This window comes from Alternaria burnsii (assembly GCF_013036055.1).
Source record: "Alternaria burnsii strain CBS107.38 chromosome Unknown 752, whole genome shotgun sequence".
Classification (NCBI taxonomy): domain Eukaryota; kingdom Fungi; phylum Ascomycota; class Dothideomycetes; order Pleosporales; family Pleosporaceae; genus Alternaria; species Alternaria burnsii.
The window spans coordinates 181,818-207,067 of record NW_024066114.1 but is presented as its reverse complement, the minus strand read 5'-3'; the positions used below and the strand labels follow the sequence as shown (position 1 = coordinate 207,067).

The window sequence follows — 25,250 nt, the reverse complement described above, 5'->3', positions numbered from 1 at the left end:
GTGCCTGGCCGAGAAGCCGTCGATTCTCGCGCAGTGCCAGCGAGCGATTCAAGAGACGTCGGCATGCAGAGCAGACGAGCGTGATTAAACGAGTGACTGTGGCAAGCGTCTCTGCCGTCGAGATTGAGATCGGGATATGAGCCTCACTTGCAGCTGGCTGGCTGTCTGCTATTCAGCCTGACGCGGTGCAGATCGCTTCGGTCCGTCGAATGCAGTGGAGCCGAGGCGAGGCGGTTGGTGCACGGCGCAATGGTTTCCAGAGAGGGGAATAGCAACAACAACGAGCGACGAGAACAAGACGCAGTTTGGGTCGAATATGAAGCACACGAGGTCAACAGTAGAGAGTCGAGAGACACGGGCTGAACGGGCGGTGGAAGAAGAGGGCGCCAACATGCTCGTACTTCGCTGAGGCGGAGGACGCCTGCATACTCGCTCAGCCACTCGACGTCCTGCTGAGCATTGCTGCCACCCCTGCGACATGCTCCCTGTGGATCAACATGGCCGTGAGCATCTCCAACGCGTCTTGTCGAGCATCGCGATTGCAGTCACATACTGATCAGCGACTTCGGGCTTCCACGACCAACATCGTGCATCATCCCACGCCTCCTGCCATCACCATGAAGCACAGTATCCACGATGCTGTCCCGCATCCCTTTGTCTCTCTGGTCTGCCCAGGGCGACCCCGGATTCCAAAACGCGTCACCACCAATTCCAGGCCAAGCCTTTTGCCCATGTCTGCTCAATCTCGCTGACTGCGCCGCACCTTGGATGGTGCAGCTTACTCTGAGAGCCACCGCTCCCATTCCCTCTGCCAATGTCTATCGTTCACTCACTCGTCGTAGCGCTATCGACTTCGTGTTCTTGGTAGACGCAGTTGCCGGTCAGACATGACGTCGTAGCCACCATTGACCTCTTGAATGCACTGCCTGGCGTACGTAGGACCTAGCGCTACATCGTGGCATGGCACAGCATCACAAGCCACGAAAACGTTATTCTACGCCGATAGGGCATGGTATGAACCGGCCGTTCAGCCTCATCCGAATTCTAAAGCATCGCGACCAACTGATGCAATTGGGCGTAAACACTACTTTTCTTAGCAAACACCTTGTGCGCGCTCACGACTGTCGAGGTTTGCGCTCGTCCATCGATGCCATGTTACGACAGGAGGTCTGCGTTTTCAACTCTGTCGTTTTCAGACACATCGACCGCGCATTTTCTGACCAGCGACCTCTCTTGCCATACAATCATATGTACAGACGACATAGCGGTGTCTTTCAACAATGCGATCCGCCCGCCTGGTTCACGTTGCAGGGAATGCTTCTAGTGCCTCGCACATGTGTGTCATCCGCACAACCACACCGCATCTTACTTTACACGCCCGCCGCCAACATCTTTCACCCTGCGACCTTGCTCCTTCGAAATTCGGTGTCGCCTTCTCCGAAGTGTCTTTGATGAAGTTCGCTGGCGCGATCTATCCAGGGTACAACACAGATACTTTGTCGGGTATACCGAGACGTTCCCAGTATGAGAATCAAACACCAAACGAAGCGGTCGCCGAGCTTGTGGCCGTTGCTTCGAGTGCTGATCTCGTTTACTTTGCTGAGTGTCCAAGTGTTCGCAGACGCCGAGAGTCGATGGCTAAAGATGCCGGCGCCACCGGTTCGATCTATGCCCCACCAACAACCGAGCCCAGGGTTGCTTCCAACCCTGATGATCCTTTGAATAGCACCACCGTCTGTCGTGGTACATCTAGAAATATATTTAGATCAATCTTTCATTGTCTCATCGATCAGCTACTCGACCTTCTAGGTTGATCAATCTTCAGTAGTATAGTGGTCAGTATTTCCGCTTGTCACCATCACTGGCAACTCGCGGGAGACCGGGGTTCAATTCCCCGCTGGAGAGCTTCCTTTTGCTAATCTTTTTGTCTGTTTTCATTATCGTTCTGCGCTGCAGATTTTTTGACTTCGACAGTGGACGCTCCGGTCCACAGGTCACAGCTGCGCTCTCATTGGCCAGAGTGATTAGGTAATCACCCGTTGCGCACTAGTGCTCTCCAGCAAGGGTCTGCGGAACCGTGCATGGAACATCAAAATCTCGAGGGATGCCTTCAACAGAGTCGCAGAGCAAGGCCTCCTGATGATACTACGAATCATTTCAGAATTTCGATGCCATACAGAACGCCACACCGCTTCAGTTTCTGACTGCTGTTCTCGAGTGAACTTGGAATACTCTGACACTTTATCACTGCTTGTGGCTGTAAATACGCACGCCGTACAAAAGACAGCACGGCGACGATACGAGTTGCATCCTACAATCTAGACATAAAATGACCCAGCGAAACACACAACCGAATACACAAACACCACCGTAGTCAGATGGTCGGTAGGTCTTCCCATCTTCGTCCTCCGTGGGCGGGAGTATTCCTTCTTCGGGTATCGTACGCCACGTTTCTCATCCAGTTGCAATGCCTCGTCGGCGGTGACTTCGTTCGGTGGCCAGATCAGGTAATATACCGGAATCCAACAGCTGGCCAGCTGCCCCAGCCACCACACCGGCGGCCATCCGATCCTGGTAAGCAGAAATACCCATCGATCATGGCCTGAGAGGACGAGCTCAGCCGCCGAGTACGCAGTGCTGATTTGAGCTGCCGGGTCGAAGCAACGTACAATGTTAAGTACCACACCGAGGATGCAAGCCAGAATGAAGCAGACGTGTATCCAGACCATCTGTTGGAATAGTATCGCACGTAAGCGGCTGAAAAAGCCCGAAGGCCTCGGCCCACGTTCTTTGATCTCCAGAGAGAGGCTTCCACTAGGCGTGAATCCAGGCTTTGTCCCACCGAAGCGTGTCGGAAGTACCATACCACGAACAAGAGAGAGCGTATAGTATGGAATCAGCCAAACGTCGGCTTGATCCCAGCGCATCGCGTCCCGATACCCAACAAACAACGCCAGACTCATCTTGTGCGCCGTATCAGCAAAAATCCAAATGCAGACGAGTCGCAGAAGCCAAGCGAGTTGCCAGCGCTCGTAGTAGACTACGAAAGGATAGCCAGCTAGTAGTGCAAGTGGAAGACCGATGTAACCCAGCCAGTTAAGCGCGCTGTTCACCACAGATCCTGCACCAAAAACGTAGCCGGCGAGGCGTTGGCGGGCGTTACAGAAGGGGACAGTCGGGCCCCAAAGGCGAAAGTTGATCTCGAAACGGTCAGCCTTTATTGCAAGCTATCGAGAAAGAGTATTACCTTGAACGCTGTTTGAACATTCCCAATGGTCCATCTCGTCCGCTGTTTGATATGACCAGACAGAGTATCCGGCATCTCACCGCATTGCAAATACTCATCGATATAAGCTACTGACCAGCCTTTGCCGAGGAGCATGGAGCTACAAGCAGTGTCCTCACTGATCGAGTATGTAGGAAAGCCACCAATGTCCTCTATTGCTTCCCTACGCGCCAGATACCCGGACCCAACGCAATCGCCTGCGCCGAGCCCATCATGAATAAGCTCCGTCATGGCATAGAAGTAATCGAGATCTTGTCGCACTGGATCGTCGAGCGGAATGTTCCAAAAGTACTGTGGTGGGCATGTCATCCCCATCTTGGGATTGTTGAGAAGATGTGGCATCATGGCGCGTAGCCAATTTGGTTGGACTATCATGTCGACATCCAAGCCTGCGACGAATGGTGAGGGGAAGTCTGTGAGCTTTGCGCTAAAATTTAGCCCGTTATTGAGATTACCCGCTTTCTGGTTCTCAAGTAAGCAAAAGTGTATATCAGAAGAGGTAGTCAACGTACATAATCTGGTACCTCTGGCTTCTCACGACTCGTATAGTGTGCGTGTGGGTACTGCCGCGATACATGTAACATCCTTTCTTCCAGATCCCTCGACCGACCATCATCACACAAGATCACATTGAGGCGATTCAATGGCCAATCTGTCTCGCATGCAGCCCTGACAACATTGAGGATGGTGTCGTTATCCTCCCCACACGCGGTAATGAGTACAGCTACCGCTGGAACATCATCGCCTTCGAGATGAAGCTTTTGTCTTCTGGGTCGCCGCAAGACAAAAACACGGTTGAGATAAAGTAGAATGGTAGGAAGGTATTGGAACAACTCAACGACAATGAAGAACCAGGCTAAACCTAGCTGGTATCTCTCAACTACTTGCGTGTAAGCAAGACAGTAAACCCGAAAACAGAAGTAGGCCAGCAAACAAAATGGCGCTAGGAGACCTGTAGCAGACACAAGGGGCCAGAGGGAATCTGGCGCGACAGCCATGTTATGAGTTCGAGTGAAGGACGAAATGACAAGAAAGGCGTGGGTAATATCTTATAGCTGACGACGCGACTTCTAGCATCTCTTTGAGCCTACATCACGTCGGAGATAGCAGCGATGTAACCATCTTTTGCACTAATTGGTGGGATGCGCTGTGGTTACCGGGTACCTTTCCATCGAGCGTCGGAGTAAAAGAGACGGGAAGATCGCCGGATCGGCGCGCATCGCATCTTCAATCATGGCGGGAAGCAGATCCACCACGTGGTGAGCTTGCACGGCAGGGCAAAGACGTAATAAGCGGGCACAGCACGTGCAAAACCACTGCAAAAAGAATACACGCTTGCATCTATCAGACGCCAGCTACTCATGACTTCCAAGAAGCTGAACACCAGTATTCGATACGTACGAATAAGAGGACACAAACCTCTATCGGAATTTGAATTGCTTCTTTCAAGAACCACACTTTTCCTACAACCGCTTTTGCTTTTAAGCTTGTAACAAAATCTCCGTTGACGTAGTTATCTGACGTATCCAGCCAACATCTCACTCACACTTGCCTAATGGGGCAGCTATACATCAACAGCTAACCGCATTTTCAACAAATCCCCCTTAATAATCTCTCCTTTCTTCTTTTCCAACTCTTCCATGTCCCAGCACGCACTAACATACCTTCCACTCAACCACTCCCTTCTCTCACTTCCTAACCAAGCCAATGTGTCCGCTCCCAATTCTGGTGTATCAACAAGCCATTCATGCATATGCCCCGGCATTTTCAAAGCAAGTTCTGTTTGCACGCCGCCAGGATGCACAGCAATAGCTACCATGCCGTCTTTTCCCTCACCATGGTCTTGGGCAATGAACTCTGTGAGGCGCAGAGAAGCTAGTTTCGCTGGTCCGTAGGATGAACTTTGCGGAACGATCATGAGAGCCCCGATGGATGTAAGGTTTATGATGATTTTGGAGCCAGCGAGGAGTAGAGACCAACATGCGCGGGTCACGAGATAAGGGCCTTTGACACTGACCTCGTAGTCGCTCCACCAGGCTTCGGGGTCAGATTCTGGGACTCCGGCGAAGGGGGTGAGACTTCCTGCATTGTTGATAAGAACATCAAGTCTTCCCTCAAACTTCCCGGCCACTTCTTTCACTGCAGCATCTACGCTGTCTTTACTGGTGACATCGAGGCTCAGGGCCAAGACATGTGGTTGCGAATGACCTGCGTCTTTGGCTGCAGATTGAACTTCCAAGACGACTTCGGATAGTGAGGATCGCGCGCCGAGGGCTATGCAGGATGCACCTGCTTTTGCGTAGCTGATGGCTGTAGCGCGGCCGACGCCTTTGGAAGCACCAGTGATCAGGACATGTTTTCCCGAAAGGTTGGACTTGGTAGGGCTGATGTAAGAATATGTGTCGTGACGCTCAGTCGGCGTGAAGTTGATGCCTGGTGTCTCTTGGTAAGTTTGTTCGTGGAGTACGGTGGGATTGAAGTACCGTTCGAGGCGTGCTTTGCGCCAGAGTCATTAGACATGATGATGCTTTGTTTTCGAGGGACAGAGTACAAGCCCTTGCAGATATCTGAGTAATAAATTCAATGATGGGGACATAACATTTGCAAAGGCGTGGTTGGTAATGTAAGGCGGGCCGTGGCATGACGTAACCCGGATCCACATCCGGTATGGTAAACGTCAGGTACTAGGATCACGGCAGTATGCAAGTGGCCTATCGAAAATATATGTTCGGCAATTGCAACACAGCGAGAGATTCATAGTTCCAATATCGGTGGAAAATCGTGAATTGAATTGAAATTACTCTTATATACCATGCGCTTACCTGCCCAACGCTAATATCCTCTCCACTGCTCTTTCTGCCGCAATCATAACACCCATGACCGGGTTGGTAGTAAGAGGCGGCACAATACTTGCATCGATCACGAATAGGTTCTGCATACCAATCACCTTCGTGTTTGCATCAACACATGATTCCATTCTGCAACTGCTGCTCCAATGCTGCACATTGCCACGAGTATAAGCACTTGGCGTGGTCAACCAGGTTGAAATCTGCTCAAGCGTGGAGTTCTTCGCAATGTTGAGTGGTGTGAGGGTAGGAGGAAGAGCTTGGAAGATGTTGTGCACGAATGTGGCGATTGCTGCTGCGTCGCGGGGGTCGGAGTAGAAATTTGAGTTCGGAAGGGCGATACCCCTGACGTCCAAGTTCACTCGACCGACAGACCGGAGACCAGAGGTACCGTAGACGTTGAGTGTAATGGTACCGTTTTCCAAAAGGTCCATCGCACCAGCAGAGTCAATGGTGCCTTGGCAACCCACTACATCATCACCCTGCTCGATGTAATCCCAAAACGCGCTCGTTTGAGAAGCAAATGTATAGGGTCCTGAGCGGTTGTTGAGATACAGCTCAACGTCAGACGGCGGTGGGTTTGAGTAGCTATAGCTGTATGATGCGATTTCGTCGGAATACAGCTCGATAAAGGTGTTTGGGTTGTCGAAGACGCCATTGCCGACAGCGGTATTGTTAATCCACTCTTGAGAAGGAACGGTAACGTGACCATTTTTAGAGAGGTTCTTCAAAGTCTCTGCTTCGCCTATACCCGACCACATCAACAGTTGAGGACTGAGAAGTGCGCCGGCGGAAGAGACGACCATTCCACCCTTCTTGATGCAGATCTTGTGTGAACTGGATGCACCATTGGTCTGAACGTCGACACCAGTTGCTACACCGCCATCTCGGCGGACACGCAATACCTTGGTGCCAGTCTGGAAAGAGAAGTTCGTTCTGTTCAGCGCAGATTGAAGATACGTCTTCACTGGCCCACTCCTTTGACCATTCTCATAGTACCAGATGGGATGTCCGAATACCTTCGTCTTGTTATGGTTCTCGATACCGTCATTCAGGCCAATATCCGCATACCCTGCGCCATCAACAAGCCATCGCTTCGCAGCCTCGTAGCCGCTCTGCAGATACCGCTTGCCGTCCTGGGATGGGCTGTCTGTGCTCGGCTGTTTCGTCCTGACCTTTTTAATCGCGGATTGCATGTCGGCGTCCTTCCAGCCATCTGGGAAATAGCGGTTCCAATCACTCGCGGGCGGCTGGAAGAACAGTCCAGCGTTGATGGCGGAGTTACCACCGACAGTGCATCCTTGGAAAGCGTTGACCACATCTGATGCGCAGGTCAGGTTGCCCTCACCCGAGTTCGAGAAGATTGATTTGTAGAGTCCTGGCACATCAACTCGGCTGAGTTCAGTCCCGTTCAACCATTCCGGGCGAGCACGACCGCCAGTTACGTAGTACGATGGGCCACCTTGCTCTAGGAGTAGAGTTTTCTTGCCAGCTTCGCTCATACGGTCTGCTGCGACGATACCTGCTGGACCAGAACCTAGAGATATTAACCTTGGAGTCGGGCCGTTGGTACAGATGCGAACTTACCGACGACAATGACGTCCCATTCACCACCAGCACAAGTCTCTGCCGCAGCATAGCTGGTGAGAACAGCCACTGGCAGCAAAGCCTTCAACAAATAAGATGCTACCATGATGCCGTTTTGAATCTGAGGATTAGAGGTGCTTTGGTCACAGTTCGAGAGGCTGTAGCTCCCGACCGCTAGCAGGCTGAAGGGCTTGCTTTAAGCACCTCATCTCACCTCGGTCATCTAGCATGTACGCTTACTTTAGCCGCCAATTCTAAAGCACGGTGATGTACAAGTACCACCATACTAAGCAAATTTGCATGTTGAAGCTGGAAGCCGACATCACCGAACACGAAGAGGTATGACGCCGCTTACGAGATGGTACGTGCGTGGTGCTAGCCCATCGCCCAGACGCGGGCACTTTCCCTCATCGCACGCGCTACAGGGGCTTGGATCGTACGCCGGTCGATACCAGTGGGGAATTTGAAAATCGGAGCGTTGGTGCTGCGGCTGCGTGGCGGTCGTTGCATTGTTATTTTGGGATTTGGGGCGAGCTGGAGATGTGGCGATGAGGGGTCGAGTACCAAAACTAAGCGGAAGGCGCGGCTGAAGTTGCGACTTTGCGTCAGTCACCCAGTTCTTAACCAGACTACTTTGTTCTTAGATTCCTCCTACGCTTCACAGCACAGATGACGGAGTTATGTGAGAAAGCTTGAGAAGCTTGTTGCGCGATGTTACGGCACTTGCCCGCTCGGGCCGCCTGGGAGCACCGGTAGTGGACTCTTCGTATGAGGCAAGGGTTTTGAAGTGGCACGCGCACGGCGTCGCCACTTGAAATGGAACACTGGAGGCTCAAGAATAGTACCGACACATTAACGGTACCGGTTTTCTCTTCTGGCTTAATCATCGTCAAGACCAGTCACTGTGGCATTGAGCTGTTCAACGATAAGTTTACAACGTACCTCGCAGGTTCGCTAGACACCTAGCTTCGTGGAACACTCCACTAAGGCCTGTTGTGAAGGCTATCCTTAGATGACCTAGGGATTGTTTCTCGAGAACGAGTGAATGTAATGGACATGAGTGCTGTACTAACGCGATTGGTACGTCGATGTGATAGCACGGGGTTTTGAGAATCAAGTACTAATCCTTAGATTGGACACAAATTTGAGCACAGTGAGCTATAGGGGCTCATTGCCTAACACCACATACTAATGAGTATCTTCCTAATCAGTGCTGCTCATTTGTGCCAAGAGCACTGAGCACTAGGTAGTCATACAATTTGCTCGGTGTTGCCCAATCATGCCAGCATTGGACGATCACCTGACTGTTGACAGCCACCGGGTCAATGTCTTTGGACACCCCGATGACTCGCGAACCTCATGGTTTCGGATTTCTCCGTCTGATTGCGACAGGTCGCTAGCGCAACAAGCGATAGGGTACGCAATTTGATAATAGAAAGCATTTAGTGAGACAAGACGAAAAGATTTGGTGTGGGAAAAGACCAAGTATCATACCACTACCTCAAAGAAAGAAACTGAACATCTCTTCAGAGCAAAGCACTTATACCTACTACGATAAAGCCTGCTAAGATCTTCTTAGACATAGATAAGGAATCTTTAAATCTACAATATTATTAATCTTTCTGGAAATTTTCTTAGAAGCTATCAGACAGTATGCTACCAATGGATACTGAGTGCACGAGATGGTGGAGTAATAGTATGTTGTCTGGTGTAGATAGACGAATCGATACTGACTGGTATCCGATTCAGTAGTCCTACTTATATTCGAACTAGCAGGGGTTACAGGAGGCACAAGGCCCCATAGCCAGTCAGGTTCCTGACAGAAGCAAAAGTAGGCGGTAAGCTAGGGTATGTTGTTCCATACTCGTTTGAGTTTTCTGTTGTATACGGTGATATCTTAATACTAAGCCTTTTTTCAGATGTTCTTGTCCTACTACCTTGCAGGATAATCTTCTCGTGTTCGCTAGTAGGCTTGGCTTTGGCATTCAGAGCTTTGAGATGTGCGCAAGCAACATTGCAGACGTCAACTACGACCATGCATATGAGGGGCCTGTGCGAGCGCAGGTAATTTAAATAACGGCAGGAAAGAACGGATGAACATGAAAACTTATTGTCGGCAGCAGGAAATACGATATGATGAATTGCAAAAAGAGGGTAAAAGAGTTGGAGACATTCAAGGCCAAGCATGGCGAGCATTGTCAGGCAGTGACGTTGAAGCTGCTGACGCAGAGGAGCTTTCAGAACAGCAGTAGCGAGGCTGATGCTAAGAGGAATGCAAGAAGAGAATAAACTGAGGTCTATGTGCTTGAGGTTACGGGTAGGATGCAATGGAGTGAGAGAGATCACCCTGTCTGTATGGATATCAGGGGCTAAGCTGATAGATCTGCATTGATGTATTTTTGACGGGAAAAACTTGATCAGAATCCACCGAGACCATCGTCGCTGTCTTCGTAATTATAAGACCAGTCACGATCCGCGTCTCTCTCCTCCCGCTTCTGTGATATTCCCGCCAAAGCCCTCCATTCTTGTTCGTCCACCACTTTACCTAATCCTATGGAGAGCTGTAAATCATCCGAATCGTCATCGTCGACTAAATGGTAGCTCCAAATGTAGTCCACATCCGAAATACAATGCGGCTCATTGACAGCACCAACACGGCACCTAACTTTCAGCAGTTGTACCGCGAGGATTGCCTCTGCCGGTTCTGATTTGGTAGGCGAAGAAGGCGAGGTCATGTTAGATGCCGAATCTACCCGTCGAAATGGAAGGTGGAGTTGTGGTTGCGGGGTTGAAGCTGCCTCGGTTATGGGTTCGTGTGGCATAGCCGCACGCTTATGACAAGGAGATTTGGATGTTTCAAGTCCGGTGACGAAGTAAATTGGCTTCTGTTGTTGTGACATCTTGCGGAGGAAGGCTTGTGTTGTGGGCTCATGACGCAGGTTGTCGAAAACCTGCGATGGTTCATCGATAGTAACATGGGTTGTGGCGTGAGCGTCTTCGTCTTCCGACTGGGATGATAGTTGTCGTGAAGCAGGGGATTTTTGGAGCTTTAAAGAGCTGGAAGAAGGATTCAGAGGATTGGTGAGGAGTTGTCCGAGCGTGACGGACTCTGATGGCAAAGGTGCTGGGAGGCTGAGTAGACGAGACATGTTCGGTGTTGATCTGTGTTTAGATAGGAAGCAGTCTTTGCGATGATATAAAACTTCAGGAAACGGTACTCAAGACAAAGGTGAGGGAATAAAAATGGTCAAGGATGACGACTGGGTCGGCCCGGCTGCGAAGATATATCTTGAAGTTGTGGACTAAGCTCACCGTTTACCAATTACGCAATAGCAAGCATGATGATGCTGGTGCGTTGACCGACCATACTTCTGCTTGATGCTGGGTTTATGTGACGACTGTCATTCGTTGTTAGACTGTCGGTCATACGGGAGGTGATGATCGGCCTCGTTGCGAGCATATAGCTCGGTTACCAAAGGGTTATGAGACCTGGAGCTCGCTCCACAAAGGGTTTTGTTACTTAATTGGCTGATAAAGCCCGCAAACTCACGAATGCGTTACTAGAGGTGCGACCGGATTTGTGGTCTGATGGGGATCGGCTGACTTGTTCCTGAGCTGTTCGCAAACCCTGATCCGACCTCGGGAGGTTAGGCGATATGCATCAACGGGAAGACGCGGAGCCGCATGGCAAACTCTTGTCTACTTCTTCAAAGACTGGTGTGCAAGTACACCACCCTGCTCAGATGCCTTGAATGAAGAGGGACATGTTGAGGAGAGCTAGGTGTATCCCGGGCGTCGGTTCAAGCGCTGGATTCTCGATGCGACGTGGAGTCGGCCAGCACCGGACAAAGGGATGCTAGCTAGCACCTTTGGAGTGCGTTATCAACATGCGAGAGATAACATACGACTGAGATTGAGATTGCAGACAATGTATCGTGGGAGCCGCTGCCTCGGGACAAGGCACACGATCAGGAGGGGTATGTTGTCATGTGAAGTGGCGTCGTGGCGGCGTGGCGGCGTGGCGCGTGGCTGGGCAAACAAGATCGACGCCCTTTGACGTGACGTTGGTCATTGTCATTAAGAGCGTCGCGCTTGCCGTCATTGCACCGTTGCGACTACACTTGACCGTCTCTCGTCCGTTGGAGATGATGGAGAAATGAAGCTGGGCCGCGTCGGTGGGATGGATAGGCATGGCTGTCGCTGCTTCCGGCAGCGGGCGGAAAGCTGACACTGCCACACTACGGAGCAGCAAGTACCGCAGACATGGCAGGCCAACCTCGGGGCCACTTTTGCAGCCCATACACCTATCTTCTATTACTACAGCCAGATTGCCATGGCAGAGACGTCTGCAGCCTCTACTACACATGCACGTCGCCAGAGTGCCCTTGCCGACATCCAATTCGCGTCCATCGTCGACGATGACCTCACACCGTCCGAAGACGAATCGCCCGAGGAAAGGGCGTTCGAGCTCGAGACTGCACAGTCAGCAATTGGAGTCAGCATAGGAAAGCAGCAGACGCGTCTGACTTCGCCCAAAACGCCGGCAGCGGAAAAGGCTGCAGCCCTCGATGAGACCGAAGATGGCGCCTTTTTCGACGGCTGGCAAGAAGCCACCGATTCGACGCCGGAACTGAAGAAAGCGACACCAGCCACCGAGCCCGCCAGACATGTACAAACGGCTGGTGTGAGGCCGAAACCGACGCAAACATCGAGCAATGACGACCGCGAGCGACAATCCGACCCTCGAACGAGACTGCCCTCGCCCTGGCGAGCAGGTCCCAAGACATTTCAGAAGGACAAGGCAGGCGACCACCGATCCATACTCCGCGATCACCTACAGAGCGGGCGGCGACGGGCATCGTCAAGTGGCTCCATGGGGGACACGATGCGCAAATTCATGCCCTTCAGCCTTCCCACGTCCATCACCAAGACCTACAAGGACCTCCACTTTTCCCTCCCGAGTTTGTCAGCATTGTCGCTCGATTCTGAGAAGCCGCGCACGTTTGATCGACGGAGGAGAGACACCTTTGCTAGCGGTGTACCACCTCGGGACATACCGCAGCGAGACGGCGCCAATCACTCCACACCAGGAGAGTCCAGGAGCGCATCAAGGAATCTCGTTCAGATGCCACAACAACCCAGTACCGCCCCAATCCCTCAGCGCGAGTTTAGCGACGACAGCACTTCCACCATTGCCCCATCGCCCCAGATACCGAGCGAACGACCGACGCCCAAGTTACGGCGGTCCAATTCCGAGGGTTCCTTGCTCGTATACCGCACACGATCTTTTGCATCTTCTCTCGGCGACGACACGCGCTTCGAAAGTGTCCAAGAGCAGGTCAACAGTAGGCTGAAGGCCCTTCGAGACAGCTGGGCAGACTCCAATTTCAAATTGCCTAGCCCCTCATTTCCAAACTTCAACTTGGCATCTAGTACCGAAATGTTCAGGAACCGCAACGCCAGTACCACATCCAAGCCACGCGAGACCGACGATATTGCCTCGCAAAAAGCCAATCCCCGCACAAGCGTGCCTGCGCCGGGCTCGCGTCGCGACTCGATAAGGAGGAAGCGTTTACCATCAAAGGGTGGAGACGCCGACACTGAGTCGCATCCGTACTTCACACAAGCTCTGCAGGAGCTCGAGGGTGACTTGGTCATCCTGGGAGGTTATCGGGGGTCCGTCCTTCGCTCTGCAGAACCGCCCCATCGGCAGCTCTGGGTGCCTATAAAAGTGGGACTGAACCTACGTAAAGTAGACTTGGAGGTGCCTCTAGATCCAGATGCGGACGAGCGCATGGAGGAGAGCATCATACCAAGTGGCATGCTGACCCATATTGGCCCTGTCGACATCGCCAAGCGTCTTTTCAAGCGTCTGAATGCCTGTGACAACGTAAGAGACGGTAAGCTTAGGGTCCACAACTACGGTTATGACTGGCGGCTCTCCCCGCACTTCCTGAGCCGGCGGATGATACAGTTTCTAGAGTCACTGCCCTGCAATCAGCCAGGAGTTCCTCCTGAGAAGCGAGGTGCCATCGTTGTCGCGCACTCACTGGGAGGCTTGATCACGCGTCATGTTATCAATCAGCGTCCGGATCTGGTAGCTGGTGTTGTATATGCTGGTGTGCCTCAACGCTGCGTGAATATCCTTGGCCCATTCCGTAATGGCGACGACGTCCTCTTTTCTTCACGCGTGCTCACAGCACAAGTAAATTTCAGTATCAGAACGTCTTTTGCTCTTCTGCCTCTAGACGGAAAGTGCTTCATCAACAAGCGCACCAAGGAAGAGTACCCTGTAGACTTTTTTGACGTTAATACATGGAAAGAACACCGCCTTTCTCCGTGCATAGCAGCGCCCTTGCCTCGCCCTGAGCAACCTAAAGATAGCAACTTCAGCGTTAGTGGCCTGATGAACGCTGTCTCCTCAGCACTGCCCACCTTTCCCGCTCGCAAAAGTAGTACTGCGAGGGATGCCGCCGACGTAGCTCGTAACGCCGCCAACAACGTTACAGAAGGAAGCGTGGAGCAAGCAGGCATGGGCCCGCAAATGGGCCATGAACATAACATCGAGACATCCAAAGAACCGAACCCCGCAACCGACGTCACAATTCCTTACGACAAAGCAATACAGTATCTTACAAGAACACTCGCCGAAATCAAGGCTTTCAAACAGGAACTCGACCACCGACCCGAACACACATCATCAAACTCGTATCCACCCATCGCGATCATCTACGGCAAGTCCACGCCGACAGTCTACGGCGCGAAGGTAGAAAGTCGGGAAGCTATCAAACGCGCGGATGTATATGATGAGCTTGCATTTGCGAGTGGTGACGGTGTTGTACTCGCTCGTGCAGCCATGGTGCCTAAGGGGTACAGTGTCGTTAGAGGCGGTGTCGTATCTAGCGACCGTGGGCACGTTACGCTTTTGGGGGATTTAGAAGCTGTAGGGCGGTGTCTTCATGCTGTTATTTTGGCGAGGCGGAGCGGGGTCGGACTAGGACCTGGAGCGCGATGAGAATCTGTAGATGTCTCCATATTTTACCTGCAATTCACGGAACTCGACCAACCCAGCTGTGCGCTATCCATTGTTCTTTTCTAGGCTATAGAGTTTCACAATTTCCGGCTATTTCATCACTTTGGGGGGAATCAGACTAATCGAAGTGAACTGTGAGGCGGGTCGGCCACAACATAACTGTTTCGATATTGTGGCGACAAAGTGTTGCTGAACGTCCGTAGACAGATCTGAGTGACCTGGAAATCCTACATGAGCTAGAAGCTGTACGGAAGTAATTGCACGGACTCAGGTGCAGCAAAGAACGCAATCGGAATCGCGTGGGTTCTGTTGTGCTTCCATCGGCCCTTCTCTCGGCATCATTCACCCGGTTATGGGGATTCGTGTTGTCATCGGTCAGCGTACGTGAGGGCGGAGCGGCTATAGGCGACAAAGCGGTACGGGCCATAGTGGCATTCGGAGGTTGAGTTCGATCGAAGTCGTATTTCGATGATAGGCATATGCCACCGTGTGGGCACCTATCCGTATCTGGCCAACCCTTTATGAAACATCGTCTCGTGTCTCTCCCATTTGAACTCTGGGTCAACTTCAACACTGAAGCTTTGGAAGGTATCGCTATGAACACATCTATAGATTAGTGCTCGATATTTTATTCTTTTTCCATGTATAAATGAGAAGCGTCGGATATACTTCCTCGGTTCAGATGGTCTTGATGATGCATACCTTCGATTGCACAATATTTGTCGTGAGTACTCTGAGGGGTGATAAGCTTAGGATCAAGTTTGAAGCAACGAACGGATCAATCTCGCAACGACGAGAACTGACTACAAGAGATGGCGGCGCATTGTCGTGAGTGCTTATGCTCATGTCCATGGCATAGAGTGGTAACATTGGTGATGTTGCTCCAGGCGAGGTAGTGTTGAGCCACGATTTCCATTATATTTGTGGAACTACAAACCCACGAAATAGCAAGAATCTCTTGTCAAGAAGCAGCTGTCCTCCTACGAGGTGGCATAAACGAGATGTCATTTGAGCGTGCCCTCTCGTGAGACAGATTCACACAGTTTGGGCCGGACATCATGCCATGCATGCATAGAAACGCTACGGAGTTCCGTAGCGTCCTGAGGCGTGTATGCTATGTGACGAGACGTGAACAGGAGTGCACATCAGCCGATGGGATTGACCTCCATGTGCCCAGCTGGTTTGTGGCGTCGAAAGAAGTCCTTCCAATTGCGGGTTAGTAGCCTTGGCGTGGTCGGCCTTGCTGGTACCGTACCCTGGTACTCCGCTAATCTCGTTGGGAACCTCCGTTTCCTCCATCGTCTTCGATCATGTCGCCAATCGCTCCATCTACTCCATCTGGTTCCAAGTAGCAGCAACAGCCCTAACTGAGATCATTTCCATCCAAGTCAGGTTTGCTGCAGCGAAGCGAGATTTCGGGCTCGGATTTTCTACGAAGTCGCGATCCTCCATCTAAGCGCGCGTATGCAGCTCTGACCATCACATCACATCACCATCCAATTCAACTGGGCGGTCAAGCGATGACACGCAGCGGGGATAAAAGTATGCTGTCGGGGATGCGGCATTAAAAAAACACGTTTCTCGATCCCGGTGACTCTGGTAAGTCCAACAGCGCGGGGGGCATGGAAGGTCATGGTTTTGGTTACCGTTCAGGACTCATAACCCTGCACTTAAGGCTGTGGCGCCTTATCGGCGAGTCGTGGCTGTTCGCTGAAAGTCAGTGACTGAGTCTCCCAGCACAAAACTTAGACATTTTCTCGAATCCGCAGGCACGTATACACATCAAGCTGTAGCGCTATTCCGAAAGGACCTCTTACTCCTCGGATGCTACAGTACCAAGCATCCTTCTCTTCGGTACCGACTCTGAACTAGTCTTCTAATACCCAGCTACTGCTCAGGATCGACAGCGCAATATCACCCTCAACAATTTCAAATCGCTACTACAGCGGAACCCTGTTCTATCGACGGACAGCCCGATCACGCTTTCCTTCAAAAACACGCCATATCATCGCTTACGATTAAGGCATGCTTTGCTTGGCAAGAGGCCCCTCGGGAGGTATGGTGGAACGGGGCCTTACCACAACCAGGTCCCAGCTGCATCATACTAATCACTCCTCCAAGGTCTTGACTTTGAGTAATTCCCGTTAGCGTCGAACGGGAATATCGCCTGATCAGGTCTATCAGGGATGCAACGATTGACGGTTCAGTTGCAGTCTCTTGTTCATGTATGGTGAGTCTTACGAAGACTTTTCGTACACACACTTCAGATCCAAAGTTTCCTACACACGTGATACGCCGGTTCATGCGTGGCGTCAAATGACCAATTGCGGGATCGCCGCTTCTTGCGAAAGCCAATCCAAGAGCCGCGCCTTCATGAATTGCCTATGCCTGCGCAGCTGTCAATGGCTGGCAACACATGGTCTTATCGAAACCAGACCATTCGAGCCACTCGACAAACTGCTTCTGCCACAAATGCGGGTACTTCACAACATATCCTGCATCCCCCAATTGGAGAGCCTGCCGGAAGTCTCCGTACCCGCGACACGCGCTTCCCCCACAGACCAGTTCTTCATGTTCGCTCGATATTGCCATCTTGGTACTGGCCCCCCAGATACGGCTGCTAGCGTCAATAGCCATGCCTAAGGGTCTGTTTCTCCCGCACTCAGTCTTTGTAGTTTGGCCAGCACGCCACACTCTAGTAGCCTCCGACGGTCATGTTTTAGAAGGACCACATTCACGGCCTAATTGAATTCAGTCAGTCCGATGCTTCCATAGCATACGCCACAGGTCTTGATCTATGTCGTGGCTCAAGGGGAAAGCGGCCAGTAGGTAACTTAATTAGCCTCTACAGCTTGAGATTCAACCAAAAGTGGCTCGTAACACGTTGATCGACTGCTGACTCGGATCGATCTTCGCCACGATGGGAACCCCCCCAAGCCGTGCCGCATTACTGCTCGCATCGTTTCGTCGACTTATGCGAGATAGCGATGATTTCAACTAAATTAGCAGTGTGGTGGAGACGTTAGAGCTCACTCAACATGTCGCCGCCACGTCAAGGTGCGATCACAATGATCCGAACTGTACAATCTTTTGTGTGAATTGTTTCCAAGTTCATACCCTACGCCACCAGAGCACTTATGGCTCTGTGGCTTACCTTCTGGTTCGAACAGATTCGCGAGTTCCACATATTTTGAAGACCCAACGTGCTTCTGATTGCAATCAGTAATCACCATTTGAGCTAAAGTGCTGGCATGAGAAACCCACCAGCACTGCAATCTGAATGGCTGATCACTGATGCGATGACCACTAAAGTCGAGTATTACAGTAACTTTTGGTTTCTGACATCATCTATGATATGTATAGTTGCAAATAGTATGTGTGGCTGTAGTAGGGGCCTTTGAAACAAGTTGAATGCAGCATCAAAGAGCTTGGGTTGAGCACGGCCTTCGATATGCAAGAAGCTCGGCTTCATCTTCCCTGGTGCTTAAGCGACAACGGTGCATCCTGCTGCAGCCGGTAGGTGGCTGTCATACCCAAAACTACCGTCCTAGTCACAGGTCTTCTCCATTCCTCAATGCCCAGTTTGGTTAGCCGTATACAACATCCATACCCTGGCGGTCGACCCATCCTTGCCACACGTCAAAGCACAGGGCTGACTAGGTCAGTAGCTTCCCCACGTAACAACGGCTGAGCAGACGCCATCAAGCAGACGCGCCGTACCCACATTGAGACCCTAATCAGACAGATCGTCGTGACCCACAGAAATGTTAGGCCCCTACCGCTTGTTCGGGAGAATGTATGAGACGTCGACCAGAAACTACCTCGGTTGCAAGTATCTGCTTGAGAGACGGCCGAAACAACGGCATTGCAAATGAAAGTAGTGTATGAGCAGCGTCAGTCGGCACATAGGAGCCAGGGTACATGCCTGCAAAACTGCCATCGCCTAACAAAGCCAGATCTGTCCATGACCCGAGTATTTGGCTACGCCGCATATCAACATTCACCCATGTCGTTCGAGCCGCCTGTTGTTTGTTCGCGGTCAGGCTGTGCATGCAGCCAAAGCGGCATGCATGCCTGGCATCGAGTATGCCAAGTCGCTCAGGTACCAAGCTGCTGGATCTTTCGATCATTAGCATTCTTTCGTGTGCTGGTAGGCCCTACTGAAATGCTCCTCGGAAGATGTGGCATGGTCTTTGGCTCACTATTGCATCTGATCTATATTAAATGGATATGCTCCTGTCAGTGTAACAATCAACTCCAGATCTCAGATCTAGCAAGTCTTGTGATATGGAATATCCTCTTGTTCATACACTCCTATCTAAGTGTGTGTATCATATACACACAGTTTGTTTGCCTACCCGACGCCTACGATCCTCGCTGATTGACACTCAGTAGCACTTCACCATGATGGAGCAACGACGAGTCCAATCTTTCACCTCTAGCCCCCACCAATATGTGGTGAACTATGCTGGCTCACACCATCTTTCGAGATGTGACTCGCATGAACCCTTGACTTCAAAGCCTAGTCACGGATCGTTCGACGAACGATCATATGCCCATCATTACGCTCAAGAACCCATAACTACAAGGTCATTAAGCGCCTCATTAGATGCCTTTGATCCTTGGGTACTTGTGGAGCCGCCTTGCGGTAGCCCTCTATCGACAAGCTCGTCGATCAGTCATACTGAGAGCGTCCCCACTCCGCCTTATACTGGTATGGCTATGTACAACCAAGCGGACTCGTCATTTTATCAACACATCCGTTCCCTAACCGTTCATGACGCTTGGTCAGAAGAGCCAGAACCTGTCTGGAGGCCTAGCTATCCCGCTACGACCACGCCCATTCATACAAATCAACATCCTGGAGCTCCCTTCTCATGTTCCCCGCCACTGTCATCTTCAACAGCTTCATTTGGATGCAGGCCTTCAACCCCTCCAACAACAGGCGCCTCGTGGGGCTCGCAAGAATACTCATTGCCCTACCAGGACGATCCAACTTGCAACCAACTGCATCTGCAACCGCTGCAAGGTTACATCCCCCAAGCTGGCCCTTCAGCAGGAACAGCTTACATGTCGTATCCTGCATCAGTTCACTACTCAGCTGCTGGGAATGTTGACCCGGCATCATACAAGCAAGAGTTGGCCAATGATTCTGAAAACAGTGAAATGGACACTGACTCGGAACCTGAAGACTCTGAAAGCGACGATGATGACTCATCGCAACAATCCTTCCATCCTACCTCTCGGGGATCTGGAGCAAATTCCAGTGTTATGAAGCTAGGGAAGTGGAGTACTATGCCATGCTCGTTCCCAACTGCCTCGGAACCAAGGCCCTACGTATGTCATTTGGAGGATAAGGATCATCCCGGCAGCCCATGCCCGAAGAGATTTGTACGCCCAGAACATCTTCGACGCCACGTCAGGACTGTTCATAGTGCTGTGAGAAATCACGGTTGTAAAGTGTGTCCGAGGCATTTCTCGAGGGGAGATAATCTTCGAGATCATTACTGGACACATTTGCAACGAGGTGGAAGGACTGGCAAGAATCCTAAGATGAGCTTGCCCGAGCTGAAAGCCTTTCTCGGTCCGAAGGAGAAGCTGCTTGTGAAGCGTCTCAAGACGAAGCTACACAACGCTCAGATAAAGCAAACGAAGTCAAAGCCTTGAGTGAGAGCAGCTTCAATCAGGACAATCTAGACATGGTTGCTTGTTCAAATGTTGTATATCGATTTTTCATGGTATCTGGCGCTGGGGAGGCAAGTCATCAACGTGCTTCGGCATGCTTCTGTACCATCTGCTTTCGTGACGTGTTGTTTATAGAATACTTTGCTACGCACACGTACTTGAATGGCAATAGAATGTTAAAGAAAATCCTACTTTTACGCAAATGTTCCAAATCCTCTGAGCATTGCGCGTGAGGAAATGAGACCGGAAGTCCGTAACGCAAGCTTGGCTGTGGTCGTTTGCTAACCGCGAGAACTAGCATAACGCCGTTAGCTCATTATCACCCGTTACTCGGCGTCCAGTACCGAGGTGGAGTCCTTCTCGCATGGCGATCCGCAAAGGCCATGACAATATGGCCCGACTACACGCTAATGCATGAAGGTAAGCACAACTTTCGGGATGGAACATGCATGGAAGGCACGTATATCGGTCAGAAGATCAGATACGGCCAATCACTTGTCTTCGCAGGAAAAAATTTGGGGGTCACCCACACCAATTACACAAAGCCTCGAGGGCAAGGTGAAGCGAACGCCCGATTCGCTAGTTCTTGTGAGGGGTATGTTGGTGTTGGCTGACTGTTGCAGCTCATCAGTGGGTGTACCAAAGCGTACATTGCATGGTAGCTAAGATTATACCCTGGGGAGAACAGCATTTCAAAGCCTCAAAGGAAGCTGAGTAGTCTATCTAGAGGCTGGAATCCTTCGCACTGACCATGAATACAGGATGACCTTCCAATGAGGGTGTTTTAGATGCGAACGTCAGTGTCGGAATATTGCACGATCACCTAGGTACAGATGCCCAGATGCGATCTGACGATGGAGGAATACCAATCGAGACTGCAGGCTCTACATCGATATTGTTTTGTCCCGCATCCGGCAAAGCGAGATTGTGATCGATTTGGATCTGCATCCCACCAGCCTCGACCTTGAGAATGCGTTGGGAGGGCAGATCCACCAGCACATACCATCGTCAGATCCATGAGCGAATTTGTGGTCAAAGAAGGACAATAATCTATCATTCGCGGGTTAGAAGCCGGTTCGAGTGGACGTATGGGGGGCCATAACAGCTTTCCGCGCACCGCAGCGCTTAATCAAGCCAACAGGAGAGTGGCACAGCAAGCCAGTATCCGGCGCAGCAACCTTTCTGAGATTAGAACCCGAGGACTCACCCGCATTAAACGCCTGTTCTGATCGCGGCTTGAACCCCTACGCTAACTAATTTGGTCCTAGAGTACTTGGGTTCGCTTTGCCTTGTCTTTCTAGGTTGCGCTCGTAGGAACGGTAACAAGGTATCGAGGCTAAGGATGATATCAGTGTTTTCATGATATGAGACTCTCAGACATGGGAATCTCAGGCCAGGGAGCTTTCAAGAACTGGGTGCACAACCCTGCGTAGGTAGAAGCGGTTCGGTAAGAGCGAGAGAAAGGTCTCGATGCCGCACCTCAACCCACAATAGGGAGAATCATAGCTGTAGTCTGACCAGGATTACAGAAACTGACCTCTATGCATACCAAAATAAAGACGCAAAGTCACGACGTCTTACCCAATATAGACGCAAAAGAGGAGCATACTGACCGCATTTTCTGCGCTACCTGCTGGCAGGTGATCCACTTCCCCACTGTCAATCCTTTCATGATGCAATCGGAACAACGTCTGGTGACAATTGGCCAGTTCTCATCCGATAAACTACCCGTTAACCATTTGGCCCGGGTCCAGATAGGGTGGATGCCGGCCATGTGGGATGAGGCAGGTACCGACCGGAACCATAAGTCATTCATGCCCTTGCATACAACGGCTTCACTTGGTATGCAGGCCTTCTAGATCAGGCACGAACACCATAGAGTGACGGTTGGGTATGCGCACATCTTTCAATATGGACTGAGCCTCAAGCATGCGCTTGAGGTTGATGCGACAAGGCCTGAGCTCTTGCATGCGTGAGCCGAATCAAGATGCAATCGAGACGAATCGAATCGAATCAAATCCATCAACCCAATCTTCCCTGCCTCAGTATGTCTGTGCCTCAGCCCAAGCCCAAGGTCTTTTTTTAGGATTGAGAGTCTGCATCTGAAGTCTCTGCCCATGTCTGCACATCGGTTGACCTGCTACACACCACTAGCTCGTACTGATTGGTAGCCAGGCGCATCTTGCGCGACATGCGGTGTAACATCCATGTCCCTCCTTCATTGAACCAACATCTCTTCTTTGACGCACTCTGCATGATCGCCAAGCTCCCGCTAACGATAGCTTCCGCTGTGATTGCCGGGTCTGCCACAGTATTGTGTCGATAGGCCTACGTATACGGCGTCTAATCTCCAGCCAACGACCCTGCATGCTTCCTTCACATCTAGCGTACAGGGTGGATCGCCTGATCAACGTCTCCCGCTTACAGCAAATCACGCTAGATGTCGCTAATGCTGCATCTTACCCGGATTGGACGCGAAGAAAATATCTGCGAGCCTTCTGTTAGCCTTAGAAGAGCGGTCGGTAGACGCATCTCTGACGAGACAACAAAGCCCTTGCGTGGATGTTCTCGAAACCCTGCATACATGGCAGGCAAGCGGACAGACGAACCTTCAGCGACCCGAGCAAACTTGTTGGTGGAATGTCGGTAAGGCCTGCCAATCATGGTCAGCCCTTCAGTCATGTGATCTTCCAGACTCAGCTTATCAACGCCAAAGATGCCCAAGTGGACTGTGCGACCTCAGATTTCCCGCCTTCTAGAACGGCAATGTTTAGTGAGCCATGAGTTCCAGCTTGACAATGCAGCTGCATGTTGCTCTCAATGTAAGATGACGTTCTTTGTCCCTTTCTCCCGCATTCGCTACCCCACGTGTCTATGCGTATGCCACATCGCTTGCTTCGCCTCCACATCTTTTTGTCCCCGACCATGAGGCCCAACACACCATCTCAGCTCTGTAGCGTGCCGACACTGCTATTCTTACTACCACCTGGTGAATGGCTTGAATGATACCGCAATGCACAGACATGACTTGAAAAGAGCGCGAATGTGATTTGGGAGCTAAAGGACGTGATGTGAGTAGTGCTTGAAAATCGGACGCAGAACTGTTGCAGGACGGATGTCCAAGGTCTTGTAGCGGTATTGGTCCTGTATCGTGATTATGGCGGCAAGGCCTTGCGGACTCCGACCTACGGTGGCCCCGATTATCAGCTGAACGGGGAGGTTCACATGTCGAGTTTGCGTATCCTATAATGCCGATCAGAATTCTCCATGGGATGTCTTAAGATCTCCCAGCACCAGCGAGTTTTCATTCGCTGGTGCACCTTCTTGGGTTGTCCGAATACGCCTCCACCAATTACACTTGAGCAACGCATCAGCGACAGGTGAACTATTTGGGTAGGAGTTCACCTCGCAGTATGGCACCGGTCCAGGGTGTTCCATCTGGCAGCTAAAGAGACGAAAGCGGCAACGATGTGGATCAGGCTAGACCGGGCCTTGCAGTTACAGAGGTAGAGAGTGAGGAGACTGCCTCAGTACAACAGAGTGGTATCTGAAGACCCGCAACGGCAGATCTTTGGAGCTAGGCTTCTCTACGTTCACAGCCAGGAAGGGTTACCCAAAGCGCGATTGCCCCTTTACCCTAGCGTGATCACTGTGATGACGTCCAGAGATTTTGCTTAACATGAAAATGCACCGGAGCGATTGAGAGAAAGCAGGTGAAAAGGTAAGGAGGCGCTCAAAGTCTGGCGGCAGTCCAACGATTTGGAATCTTGAGATTTGGATGCATTTGCACTACCTTCTTCAGGATTAGCGTTAGCTCTGAGTCTTGGGAGTATTTACAGCCACTCACGCGGTTCGAAAGATACTTGCAAGTCTCGTATAGCTGCTAGCTCATACGGCTTCGGTGCCGTCTTCGAGTCGCAGCAAGGATGCGGTGAAGTTCATCACTGAGATTGTTTCCTACCACCGTCCTCTGCCTCTGCCACGATCGCGCCAGTCATCTTCACCTCGCCCTCTTCCTCCTCTTCCAAAGCCTGGCTCCCGCTCTGGCGGCGCTTCGCCTCTCCTCCATTCACCAAATGGTACGCCTCTACCTAGTCTCCCGTCATCAAATCTACCTCCACCTCCTCTGCCCCCTCTGCCAAACCCACCATAGTCGCCTCTTCCACCGAAACCGTTCTCGCGCCCCCGCCCGTACTGTCCTGGAGGTCCCCTGCCCGGTCCAGATAGTGGCGGAGGGGCAGCTGGTACACTGCCGTCGGGCAGCGGCGGGAGTATAGCACATGCCACATAATCGCCTATCATAAACCTGACATCTGCCAATGTCTTGTCTGGGTCGCCATCGAGTTGCTTGAGAGCCTCTGCAGCACTTTGGCCGTCGGCACCTTCCATGTCGGTGTCCTCATTCCGTGATGGCGCGCCTACAATGACCGAGCCTATGTCTCGCGATATGAAGCGTCCTGGTGCGTCTGGCCGGTTGGAGCCTTGGATGTCTGGGTAGACGAGTCGAAATGCGATACGCGATCCAGTATACGGTTGTGGTAGTAATGTCGGAACTGCGCTGAGAAGTAGCGTGCATAGTTCGCGCAGATTACAGCTCTGCCATGTGTAGATTTGAACGTTTCTTGGAAGGCGTGGTAGTGCTGGGTCAAACTCGTCTAGCCTTTGGTTTGTCAGGCGAACAGTCGGTTTGAATGAGCGAATAGACACAGAAACACATACCTGTTAAATGAGCCCTGCTTGAAGAAGAGGCGCAAGAGGAAGGGCGTTGTTGTTTGACGGTCAATCTTGGCAGGAGCAGCCATGACGAGCTATG

General features: G+C 51.4%; 6 protein-coding genes across 6 annotated transcripts; 3 read left to right on the top strand and 3 right to left on the bottom strand.

Moving 5' to 3' along the window:
- Positions 1 to 2,318: 2,318 nt before the first annotated feature.
- On the bottom strand, positions 2,319 to 7,825 carry GT037_006153 (cellulose synthase catalytic subunit; the record flags this gene model as incomplete). Its single annotated transcript, XM_038931200.1, has 7 exons — positions 2,319 to 3,200; positions 3,248 to 3,748; positions 3,799 to 4,166; positions 4,979 to 5,719; positions 5,770 to 5,813; positions 6,109 to 7,669; positions 7,720 to 7,825. The coding sequence occupies 7 exons, from the start codon at positions 7,823 to 7,825 to the stop codon at positions 2,319 to 2,321; spliced, it is 4,203 nt and encodes a 1,400-aa protein (XP_038785697.1).
- Positions 7,826 to 9,852: 2,027 nt separating this feature from the next.
- GT037_006152 (uncharacterized protein) lies at positions 9,853 to 10,008 on the top strand (the record flags this gene model as incomplete). Its single annotated transcript, XM_038931199.1, has 1 exon — positions 9,853 to 10,008. One exon carries the CDS (start codon positions 9,853 to 9,855, stop codon positions 10,006 to 10,008), a length of 156 nt encoding a protein of 51 aa, XP_038785696.1.
- A 128-nt stretch (positions 10,009 to 10,136) lies between these two features.
- GT037_006151 (uncharacterized protein) lies at positions 10,137 to 10,868 on the bottom strand (the record flags this gene model as incomplete). The annotated part of the gene is made up of 1 exon (XM_038931198.1): positions 10,137 to 10,868. The coding sequence occupies one exon, from the start codon at positions 10,866 to 10,868 to the stop codon at positions 10,137 to 10,139; it is 732 nt and encodes a 243-aa protein (XP_038785695.1).
- Positions 10,869 to 12,052: 1,184 nt separating this feature from the next.
- Positions 12,053 to 14,734, top strand: GT037_006150 (uncharacterized protein; the record flags this gene model as incomplete). Its single annotated transcript, XM_038931197.1, has 1 exon — positions 12,053 to 14,734. The coding sequence occupies one exon, from the start codon at positions 12,053 to 12,055 to the stop codon at positions 14,732 to 14,734; it is 2,682 nt and encodes an 893-aa protein (XP_038785694.1).
- A 4,740-nt stretch (positions 14,735 to 19,474) lies between these two features.
- Positions 19,475 to 20,419, top strand: GT037_006149 (uncharacterized protein; the record flags this gene model as incomplete). Its single annotated transcript, XM_038931196.1, has 3 exons — positions 19,475 to 19,580; positions 19,695 to 20,006; positions 20,076 to 20,419. 3 exons carry the CDS (start codon positions 19,475 to 19,477, stop codon positions 20,417 to 20,419), a joined length of 762 nt encoding a protein of 253 aa, XP_038785693.1.
- A 3,959-nt stretch (positions 20,420 to 24,378) lies between these two features.
- On the bottom strand, positions 24,379 to 25,239 carry GT037_006148 (uncharacterized protein; the record flags this gene model as incomplete). The annotated part of the gene is made up of 3 exons (XM_038931195.1): positions 24,379 to 24,524; positions 24,586 to 25,097; positions 25,157 to 25,239. 3 exons carry the CDS (start codon positions 25,237 to 25,239, stop codon positions 24,379 to 24,381), a joined length of 741 nt encoding a protein of 246 aa, XP_038785692.1.
- Between the last annotated feature and the right edge of the window lie 11 nt (positions 25,240 to 25,250).